This window comes from Cynara cardunculus (genome assembly GCF_001531365.2).
Source record: "Cynara cardunculus var. scolymus isolate 2C chromosome LG 10, CcrdV1, whole genome shotgun sequence".
NCBI classification, from domain to species: Eukaryota; Viridiplantae; Streptophyta; class Magnoliopsida; order Asterales; family Asteraceae; genus Cynara; species Cynara cardunculus.
In genome coordinates, this window is record NC_037537.1 from 10,602,249 (window position 1) to 10,614,330 (window position 12,082).

General features: G+C 36.3%; 1 protein-coding gene across 1 annotated transcript; it reads right to left on the reverse strand.

The window, feature by feature from the left end:
* Positions 1 to 3,389: 3,389 nt before the first annotated feature.
* On the reverse strand, positions 3,390 to 5,772 carry LOC112519375 (NADH dehydrogenase [ubiquinone] 1 alpha subcomplex subunit 6). Its single transcript, XM_025127452.1, has 2 exons — positions 5,425 to 5,772; positions 3,390 to 3,789 (listed from the first exon to the last, which is right to left on the reverse strand). The coding sequence occupies exons 1-2, from the start codon at positions 5,632 to 5,634 to the stop codon at positions 3,604 to 3,606; spliced, it is 396 nt and encodes a 131-aa protein (XP_024983220.1). The 5' UTR covers positions 5,635 to 5,772; the 3' UTR covers positions 3,390 to 3,603.
* Positions 5,773 to 12,082: the final 6,310 nt, after the last annotated feature.

Sequence of the window (12,082 nt, forward strand, 5' to 3'; positions counted from 1 at the left end):
TTACTTAATTACCCTTGTCATTAACATATGAGATGTATGTGAACCTAAAGAAAATATGGATTTTCATTGGTTGAACTTGGTTAACAAAGTTAACACAATAATCTTGGTTAACATTTGAACCAAGCTCTATATATATGTGTGTGTGTGTGTGTTTATATTATTTATTTCAACTAAAGGGTAATTCGTAATTTCATATTTCCTAACTAAGTTTATAATCTAAAATTGTTATATTTATGTTATATGTAATATTTTGGATGTCAAGTCAAATTTACTCAATAAGTTTTGTATATTACTCAATATGGTTTTATATTACTCAATATCTTTTGGTACATGTGACTTAAGTTTTTTTGGATTAAATTGAATTTTTTTTTTGGTTTTAGGTTATTATTTCTTATATTGTGTTGTGGTTTTTTTGTATTAAATTAAATTCATTTTGGTTTTAGGTTTATTGAAAATGTTTGAGATTTAAACATGTATGGTCTCTCACAAATTTAATTTAAAATAACTTACATAAACGGAAAAAAGAATCACCATTTCCCCGTTGGAGATGGGGATGGGGAAATGATTATATTCCCCGGCGGGGATGGGTATGGGGACGAAGAGAGTGAGTAAGTGATCAGGGACGAGGACGAGAATTGAGGTCCCCGCCCCATTTCCATGCCTAAAAGTCACACATATTTGTGTAATTAAAACTTCAACACCAATAACATTTAAATATGGGTTTAACCCCGCAGCACAAAGAAAAACAAATAGGATACTCATAAAATATTTTTACAATTTTTTTTCATTGAAGACATCAACCTTCCCCAATCGTGATGGTCTTCATATTGGACAATCTTACTTGCCAAAATATATAATTGGTTTAAACCTAAAAGGCTTGTTGGATAATAAATACCGGATAAAAGTGTTGTTGCATTTTTAAAATCGCCTAAAATATCGTATAATCTTTCAATCACGGCTCAATCAAGATCTGCAATAGAACTTTGTGAGTAATGGTGTCTATAAAATGATTTTTTTTTTGTTTTATCAAAATTTCAATCATAAAATAAGTCGAGTTCCAACGAACGTGCATATCGAACCTCGGTCCCAAAGCTTTGAAACCAACGTCCTCACAATACTTTCTATATTCCGCATTCATTTCTTACCCTTTGTGAAAATTCGCCGCAACATAAGTCTAAACTTATCTATTACGGATTTACAAGTATTTAAATCGTCTTAAACGGTTAAATTTATTATGTATGCAAAACAACGTGTATGAAATAATTTACCGACGAAAATAGGTGTCAAATGACACTTTAATTTTTCCACACATAGATTGTTATTATTAACGTTATCAAATGAAATGCTAATTATTTTAACAGTTAAATTATAAAATGCAAGACATTTTTTAATAATTGAAAATTGATGGCACCCGAATGTAGCGTACCAAATGGTTCAAACGCGATTATGCGTTTGAATAAATGTCATGATCATGGCTCAACCCAATGTGCCTTTATGCATATATATGAAACCGGCAATCCGTATGGTGCACTCCATACATCACACTTTAACGAAATATTGTTAGACAAAACATAAAAGATTTGTTGAATTTCAGCTCAACATATTTTCCACATTTTAATTGCATCACGTCTAAGGGTTTGACGACTTACAGGCTTGTATCATGGTTGTAGTGTTTTTTGGATCAACTTTGTAACGTGAGGGTTGTCGAAATGTCTGAAAAACAACCCGACTTGAATGACACATTGTGTTGTCATTTGTCGGTTCAACTCGACATCATACGACCATATTTGACCTTGAGTGTCAAGTATCGGTTGGCTTGAATCACCCCCTAACCTCAACCCCGAACATGTTTTTTCAGTGTCTCCTTAAGGTAGAATTTTCTTCCGCCGTAAGGAGAGCTTGACACATTTTGCATTGTGCCTTTCTTTTCTCGTTCGTGAGGACCACCAAGTTGTAGTGATTCCAAATCTCGGACTTTCGTCCGTGTTTGGCGAGAACTTGGGCAACTTGTTCTTTTGATGCATCATGTTGTTCATCGGCCCTTGTAAGACAAAGAGAGAAAGAAATGTGAATTGTGAAGTGGAAACGAGAAATGGATACGAGTCGAATTCACAAAATATAGCGAGAAACCGAGAATTGTGAACGCTTTTTTGCAAATTGAGAACTTGGTATATAAATCTCTCAACCAAGACACATATTTATAGTGTTTAGAAGCTAAAAAATAGAAAAAAGGTCAAAAACGACTAGTTAACGGCTACTTTAAAAAAAACGGCTATATGTTTTAGTAAATCGGGTTGGGCCAGTCCCATAACCGGTCCCGGTCCCGGTCCCGCGAAACAGCCCAAATGCATAACCGAATGTAACCGTCGGTCCTATAACCGGTCCTCCGGCGGTCCCGAGCCGGGCCGGTTTGGCCATCACTAGGTGTAAGTATTTTCTACTTGAACTCAAACCAATCTCAAGCTCGGACCAAAACTAGAATTAAGCTCGAACTCAGCTCACACATTGAAATTTTAGGGTGCTCTCTTTTAAGATATACGACCAACTTAAACTCCATAAAAAACTTAAAGGATGCACCTCAAATTTTATTAAGTTAGAGACTCGTTTCACCTCTTCTCTCATTATAACACCTCTTCACTCTTCCCTCACTACCTTTCTTCAGTCGTGTGACAATTTCGTCAACACTTTATAATTTTTTTGTTTTTTTTTAATTATGATTTTAATGTAGAAAATAATTGATAAAATTTTATAGTTAAGAATCTACAAATTTGTTCAAATATCTAAAAATATACGACATTTTTCTTTTTATTGGTAAGTTTGTTAATGAACTTTTTACATTATATTTTAAAAATTATATCATAAAACTAATCATATATTAAAAATATAAGTATCTCATGAACTTTTCGAGTTGTGTAGCTCGACTGTTAAGCTAGAGTTCGAACTTGATCTCGAGTTGTCTAACATTGTGTGAAAGCATGTGAAGGCAACCCCCGCCTTCTCGAAAACTGATGATGATACATATTTAAGTCCCGTTTATCTTTACCACCTTCACAAAATATAACATAAAAAAAAACTTGTGTTGGGTGGTCCTACAAGCTATAATAAAAAAGGTCTCTAAAACTACAACTGATTTTGTTTTATGCTTTTTTAAAATCCATTGTTGCAAAGCAAGTAGAGAAAATCCATCGTCTTTGGTATGAAAACTAGAACCGAGTAAGTTGTAGGTCCAAATTGGCCATCGACCACTTTATCCAAATCCTTTTGGAGTTCCCCACTCTACCTCTGGTTATTTAAGAGAATAACCTTTCAGCATTTTTCTTAAATGCATATCTTCTGAAGACGTCTCATGTTTCTACTTAACAAAAGAATGTTTATTCCCAACACAAGAGTACCTCAAAATATGAAGAAAGTGAATAAACAAGCATCAATTTCCATACCAGGTGCAGAAAATAGAGAACCAACCTAGAAAACAAGACAGGAAAAACTTGTTCCAATATCCAACAACATTGCTTCTAATCAGCAAAAGGATATCATGTCCAATAACAACATATATTTATTGGGGAAGAAATTGACACCCAAAAAGAAGACATGATGCAGCTGCTTTCAAAAGTAGTTGCTTTTGTAGAAATTTTTTAGAAAGTTGGACAGTTCCTCATCCTTTGTGGCCACATCTTGAACAAGTCCCTGATTGCCCACCACATACTGTCCAATGATATGATGTCGTTGCTTCGCATGCTCCGTTATGTTGCTCAACTCTTCCATTCCCTTGAACAGCAGCATATCAATCACCTGCAACAATTATCCACAACTTCTTTAACTTCATTCTTAACTACAAAACTAACAGTTGATGTCATTATTTCAAGATTCCTTTGAGCAATCGGTTTCCTATATGATCTCTTTTCAGATGCAAGAAACTATTAGCTACATGGATTTTTCATAAAGCCTTGATGAATCAAGTTGGCATTTTAGCGATCAAGAAGATGAATTTTTAGGACAAGCTACCTCCATCTCAAATTGTTTTTGAACTTCAAGATTGATAAGATTTTATTTTGTACAGAAAAGTAATATTAAAAATCCAATACTGGGACCTTCTTAGGACAGAAGGAATAATGTAGTTATCTCCCATGAATGTGATACGATAGTCTAGTCAACCCAAAACAAAATGAAGAGGTCATGCGTAGCAACCAATACGATGAACAAGCATTCCAACCCAACACAAAATTTTGATCAGAGTTTGAACAAACAAATTACAACTTACCTTTGTGTAGCATATAAGCAATTTCTAGAAAACAAATAATCGAAATATGGTCTCTGCAACAACTTGTTTGGTAAGAGATATGTTTGCAAGAATTGTTGAAAGAATATGTATCCAAAACAAATCAATTAGAATGTTATTCATACTACTTCACTTTAAAATCCCATCTTCCCTTGTTGACATAGAGAATTCATAAAATTAATCGTTCCCTTAAGCTTTCTAAAACTGAAGATCATTTCATGTTACCATAACTAATGTTAAATCCCAGTTGCTAAAAGGACTGCCTCACTATGTCAAAAGGTATTTGATATCCACTAGTTCACATAACAATTTCACCACCCTATGTCAAATCCCATAAAATGAAGAGAGCATGGATGCTCATCTTATATCTGTTCCAACTAAAAAAATAGTAAAGTGGCATTCTTGCCCTCAAGAGTCACTTATTTGGCACATGCATTCAAGTGGTTATAGTTTATTCAACTATAACAAGAACTTAGATAAGGACCACATAACAATTATAACAACAAATGGTTACAGGATAAAATCTTTATAGGACATACACACAGTCTAACGGAATCGCCATGAAGAGCCTCTACGCATTTGACAAAATATGTACAGCTTTCAATAGTCTTAAGAAACAAATAAACAACTTAATGCATATTGTTAAAAGAGTTTGCCCAACATACAACATAGCATAACTCATCAAGCTCAAACTTTCAATTGGCAACTTTTGGATGAGTAGCTCCTCCATTCCAACACAAGATGCACAAATTGAATTCTTAGTTTAGACCTAGAACATTGCACATACATGATACAACATTGATATAGGTACACACATATAACCCAAACAATAATTGCAGATATTGTCGGAATTCCAGTGTAATTGTCATATTTTTCCCCATACAGTTTCAAATTCATTTCAGTTCCAAAGTTGAAAATGGAACATTTGACCTCAATATCAAAATTTTATCACTGTTTTAGAAGGAAGTACGCGTTGAAGAAATAGTGGCCTTCAATGGGAGAGACGTAATTCTAAATCCTCCAAAATCCTTAAACCATAAAGAACCATTCTACAATTTCAATCAATACCCAGTATACAGATAGCTAGACGCACAAATTTAACAAGTCTTTTACCTAGATTGGAAAATAGAAAACTGGGTATGAGATACCTTAGGGTTAGTGATATGAGCGTTCTTGCGGATTTCGGAAGCGATGGTGGAGCGAAGCTGAGAAGGGTTAACAACATCGTATAGATTATATATATCCATGATCGCAGGAATGGATCTGCAGGCTGTACGGAAGAAATCAAAGGTCCGATGCCTAGCTTCTGCCAAAGTGGCTGAGTTCGGAGGTACCTTAACCCTCATCGCAAACGCCATTTTCTTTCTTTTTCGCCACTCGAACGAGAGAAAGGAGAAAACAAGGAGGAAGGAGGAAGGAGGCGGATCAAATATTGGGTTGGCCTGGCTGATCTCCTTCCATCGATCTTTTCTTTTGTTTGCAATATTTATGTATACAACCCTTATAAATTCATTGTTCTCACAATGTTACCCTATGTGCCAAAGATGGACAAAATCCGGTTATCTATGCTACCTTATAAATTAGATTAAAAAAAGTCTTAAAAACAACATCTAATGCATTTGATACTACTTTTTAATACACTAAGTCTTAAACTCTTAATTACAACTTTATAAGCTTCACGTACAACTCTATTAAAGCATAAGTCTTTCACATCCCCATTGCATTGATAACATCGCTCCACCCTCATCATTGCCTTTCCAGCCTTCTCCTAGCTCTCCAACCTTCTCCGACGATTCACACTCTCGAGACGACGATTCAGGCCCCAAGACGCTGATTCAGGCCCGCCAAGACGACGATTCATAACCCTAGAGTTTATAAACGATCACTCCTCTCGAAAATTCACACTCATGGTTTTACAATAGCTCCTCTTGCTCCTCTCGAAAATTCACACTAATGGTTTTACAGTAGCTCCTCTTGCTCCTCTCGCTACACTTCCTCCTCCAGAAGATGATTTGTTTAGGTGGATTCAGGCCCCTGATTAGTACGTGTGGTTTCTTTGTTTTTTATTTATTTATTAGAATGTGTTTCTACTCCAGAAGGTCTCCTTTTTGCAATTTTTGATATATTTCTTGGTGTTTTATTGCCTATTAGTTTTCTCCTTACTTTTAGTTTCATTCCCTTACTGGTACATTTGGTTTCTGTGTTTTATTCTAAGTATTAGCTGCTCTCGATTCATTCCTCCAATTTCATACCTTCTCAATTCATGTACAATGTTTTGTGGTTTCATGTTGATGAGAGCTGATGCATAAACCTTTCCACACGCTCGGTTTGACATCCTACCTTCACACGCTCAATTGCAGGTTTCCAAGACAATGATTGAGGCCTCCAAGACGACAATTAAGGCCTCCAACATGCTTGATTGCAAGGTTTTAGTTCTGGCTCCTCTAGATTCATACCTCCAATTTCATACTCTCTCGATTCATGTACAACGTTTTGTGGTTTTATTTTTATGAGAGCTGATTTAGGGTTTGATTTCCTTTTATTTGGTTTCCTTTTGATGATTTCTCACGGGGTCTTGATCGATTTTCTTTTGTACTTTCATGTTTATCGATTTCTCACAGGTTCTTGATCGATTCTCTTTTCTTTTCATTTTCCTTTAAGATCTGCACTACTTCAGAGTTTCCAACTTCATTTCAAACTGAGATGCAATTTTTATAAGCACCAATTTTGATCGATTTCTCAAGGAGTTAGTGAATTTTTGCCTCACCAGACAAATGGTTGAGTTTCTAATGAATTTGAGTTTTAGTTTTTGTGCTTTTTTCCATCTTGTGTTATAGTTTTCTATGTTTATTGCCTTTTAACTGATGCTGTTAATCCAGCTAGCAGATATTGTAAATTTCATGGTAAAGCTACGATAAATTTCCTTTGAGGCTCTGTAAAGCATGTACAGACAATGTGTCAGATCTTAGTTCTAGGCTCCACTTGGGAAAGTGTTGAGAATCCACCTTCAAACTCTTTGAAAGACAGGAAAAGTGCTCCCCGAGTCATTTATACGAGTTTTCGGTAGAAGGTAAGTTTTGATGCCATCAGATCTATATTGCGACTGAAGTTTCGATTTTTTTATGTGTGAGATAATCAATGACCTTAGACGCCTGAGATTTCCAACTTTGTGCAGTACCAAACTTGTTGCTTTAACTGGAGCTTTAATAAGCACAAAGTGTGGAATTTCTAATTACGAAAGGTACTCTCAATCTGTATATACAACATCTTGAATCAACAAAAATATATCCATTGAAAACTCGTATTACAAAATAAGCTCAAGATGTATACAATATTTGTCATGTGATAATTAGAAGTTGAAGATTTAGGGGATTTCTGTAAAAATTGTAATAGGGGAACAAGGGTTCTTGGTAAATATGGGATCAGTGGCAGAAAATCATCAAAATCACCCTGATCTTGTTTCTTTATCTGCACTAATGAGTAGAGAATTGAGAAGTGAAAAGATGGAAATCAAGTGTTAGATATGGGTCTGCAGCTCAATCCAAAAAAGATGAAGATTATTTCATGATGAAGATTATGGGAATCTGTTGGGTTCAGAGCTATACTTTGATTGTTGTATTCAAGCTTGTTTCTCCTAAGTTTTGTATTAGTGTAGCTTTAATGCTTTCTAGTATAAATATGATAATTAGCCTTGTAATTAGTGTTGAGCTTATCATTGGTGTAATCATTACAAGATTTGAATACAAAGTATTTGGGTTAAAATTATCTCTTTAGATTGTTCATATTGTTCTTCAAGATTATCTGATTTAGTGATTGATTGGGAATTACAATGGTATCAGAGCTTGTTGCAACAATTTGATTGAAGAATATCCACTTTTTCGAGAATTTTTCACACAAAATTCTGAATTTTAGCACTGTTCATACTGTTCATCACTACTGTTCATCGAGTTCTTGAGAATATCAGACAAAACATCCATTTTTCTACCCTAATCTCATTAAATTTTGTGTTTTAGGTGTTAAAATTTGGATTACTATGTTTGCATTGATGATTTGAACAATTGATATTCACAAAATTTTGTGATTTGATCAATTTTTGAAGAATTTTTGAAGGATTTGTGTTAAACTGAAAACTTTCTGTTCATACAAAAATTCATATTTTTTCGAGTTTTTGATCTGTTTTGATTGAAAATTTGTTAAAATTTGTGTTTGTGCTTGAAGATAAATCGGATGGTATAGTGATCGTATTTGTTTGAATTTGCATAGTACTTAGTACGATTTGTTATCTGTGATTGACTAAGTGAATTTGTGCGATTTATGCTTAATCCGTTTAGAACTCTGTGCGATTTAGTCATTATCCGAGTGAGCCTTTGTTCGTATTAGACATAAATCGACTACTTCATTATTCAATTTAGTTTTAGAATTTGATTATGTTTGTTAAACGATTTAATCATTGATCGAATTGTGACTTTGACTTTTATTGTTGATCGGATTAAAGTTTGACTTTCTTTTTGACCAAATTTAAATTGATCGGACTTGTTTGTTGACTTTTGTTGACTTCGTGTGGTTGATCGTATTTGGATATTGTTTGAATTTTGTGAAGTGTCAAGTGTCCGGATATCAAATCCGGATAGACTTGTTCGTATCACTTAGTGTATGACAATCTTAGTTGTCCGGACTCCCGATCCGGATAAACTTGTCCGGTTTTCCAATCCGGATAAGGCTAAGTGTGTGGATTTTTTGCTAAGTGTTGTATGTTCAAGAATTTTGTGTGTAATTTTTGAGATATTATTGGATTTTAATTCTTCAAATCAAATTTTGAACTGCAGAGATCCTATATCATTTTAAATAAGATAAAATGAGCTCAAGAGAAGCAATGACAATTGGCACTGATACCAAGCCACCTGTCCTCTTTAGAGGAGATTACAATCAACGGAGGGACATATTTCTGAACTTCATTGAAAGACAAAAAAGGGACAAACAGGACAAACATTATGTTGGAGACTTAATCATGGAATCTTTATTGAAAGGGCCGACTGTTTTCTTTAGAGCAATTCCTCCGATTGCAGAACTGAACAAACCAACTGAAATAGTCATTAAAGAAAAATCAAGATACACTGCTAAAGAGAGAGAGAGCACATGCTGATGTATTATGTAAATCTTATATGATGCAAGCACTTACTAAGGACATTTATACAAGCATTGACAGCTATAAAGCTTCTGGACACAACATGTGGATGCAAATAGAAAAGATGATGATGGGTTCTAAAGTGGGAACTCAATTGAAGATCACAAATTGCATAACTGCGTATGAGGAATTCAAGGCTAGAGAAAGAGAGAGCCTTGATGATGTGTATGATCGTCTAATCAAACTTTTGAATGAACTCACAAAGAATGAAATTACAAAGTCTAAAATTGAAATTAATGTCAAGTTTGTTAGGACCTGTAAACTCAGTTTTGATATCAATCAAATACTCTGGATGATCTTTAAGACAATCAAAGTGCAGCGGAAACAATATAAGAACAAACAGAATAAGAATCAAGAACACACAGTATATGAGAATGATGAACACAAGAGAATAGCTTCAAAGGTTTTTCAATGAATTGAAAATAAGACGATTACAATACGGGAAGCACACTGAATTACAAAGGCCTAAGCTGCTATTTATACTAGTTCCTAACGACATTTCTGACATGACCTAGACAAGTGAAATCATCCAAGCCGTCCAAATAAAGTCGATTAAAGACCTAGTCACGTGAGAAGCACGTGCAGCTAACCACCTTTGAAAAAYAGCAGAACAGGATCTTCACAGAAGACGAATCCGCAGACCCTCTGTGAGCTACCTCAGAGGCTCTGCTGTAGAAGACTTGTAGGTTCTTATTGCCAGAGGACCATTTTCCAGAACCTCTGTGAGAGACAACAGAGGTTCTGTCAAACTTGACTTGTACGATCGAACAGCTTCTGTTGTTGGTCCTCTGTTGTCTTATGTGGAAGAAACCCTTCTGTCAACACTTGCAGAAATCTTTTTTATACTTTTACATTAAACAAATATTGGAGCTAACAATCTCCCCCTAAGTATGAAAAAGTAAAAATGGACAAATAAATGCAAGAAATGACTAATTGAAAGAATTACAAGAGGAGATAAAACTCATCCTCAAAAATGAATTACATTAAATTGAAAGAAATACAAAAATGTTGCTCAGGCCTATCTATTACAGAAGATTAGTCCACATCAGAGTCTGGATAGTCGTCTACGGCAAACTGCAGATCTGACTTGATGGTTCTGTAGACCTTGAATATCCATTCCCTGAAGGAGACTTGAACTTTAATCACTTCCAGAATACCAGACACTTCATCCACCCTTACATGCCCTCTTTGTACTTCTGCAGCCACTCTGTTAAACACCCACTCAAGAGTCTCTATCGCATATTTGTTCGCCTCTGTGGGATCAAATAACCTTAGAATGTCATCCTTGTCCAAGAACACAAACCCAAATATGGGATTTTGGACAATAGTGTTGGGACGACATCTAAGTAGCCAACGTGGCCTGTTCTTCGGAAGGGAAATCTTCAATTCTGTTTGGGCCAACCTCGTCGCTATATCAAAGTCCTTCTGGCTGTAGTATTTCACTTGAGCGCGCATAACTTCGATCCACCTTCTGAGCGATATAGAATAGCTTGACCTTCTCTCCATGTATTTGTTAAGAATTTTGTGCAGGAAGATCAAGTCAAATACACAGAGGTTGTGGAGGTCWGCATCTGTGAACGTGTATAGGTTGCCGTCGTCCCTCTTCACCACATATTGAGCATAGAGCACGGTCTTCTTCAGCATCGTTCTTGGAGATATTATTTCAAGAGAGGTTATCACGTTCTTTGAGAAGACCTGCTTGCGAGGCTTTGTAAGCTTTGAGAAGTGAAACTTCGCAGCTGCAGAGGGTATACCTATAAGCTTTGGGTCATAAGCGGGCTCTGTGTCTAGGACAGAGTAGCGCCACCGCAGAATCTCCTCCACAGTGGTTACAGGCTCTGTGCGCACTTGCTGTGTGGGAATTTTGCTCATCGATTCAAAAATCTCATAGACCCTTCCCACTGTGGCGGATTCTGGTACTCTGGATTCTTCTTCTTCTTCTAGAATTGGCCTCTGGATGGACGCCTCTGCTAGGATAGGTTTGACGGTTCCTTGCAGAGCGTCGAACGTACCCGTGGACGTTTCCTCCTTTGCCTTCTTGGAGGATGAGCCTTCTCCAGCTCTGGGGGGATGCGGGCTCTGCCCTTTCTTGCTTGAGCCTCTGCCAAAGAAGCCTTTAACGCTTGAACAAGCTCTAGGTCATCATATTCTTCTTTGTTTATCTCTGGCGTCTCTGAGCTTGACGACCCCCTCTGTGGCGACTCCTCTATAGCTTTGCCCTTGCCTTTCCCCTTAGGCTCTGGTGCTTTGTCTTTTGAGAACAGGGCAGCTGTAGAGTCCACTATCTTGAGTGGTTTGGCAGAAGTTTTTTTCTTGGGCTCTTCAGCTTCCTTCTCTGCCTTCTTCTCCCCCTCATGACGATCATGGTCATCACCTCCTTGATCGTCATGGTTTTTGGTGGCTTCTGCCTTGCAAGTTTCAAGGGGAGCCTTCTCCAATCTCCTCAAGATTTTGGTAGCTGCCTTTTTCATTTTCTTAATCACTTCTTTAGCAAGCACAGAGGCGTGGCTTATATCAATCTCTGTCGACCACTTCAATTTTGAGATGCTTCGATAAATTTCGCTTCTGAAGGAGTCACCCTCTTTCACGAGCTTTGAAGTGCAGTCTCTGATGGCTTTGTT

Excerpts from the sequence above, each read along its gene's own strand:
- LOC112519375 (XM_025127452.1), bottom strand. The coding sequence starts at position 5,634 with ATGGCGTTTGCGATGAGGGTTAAGGTACCTCCGAACTCAGCCACTTTG. Across the intron at positions 3,790-5,424 it reads CTCATATCACTAACCCTAAG|GTGATTGATATGCTGCTGTT; the intron begins GTATCTCATACC and ends TAATTGTTGCAG.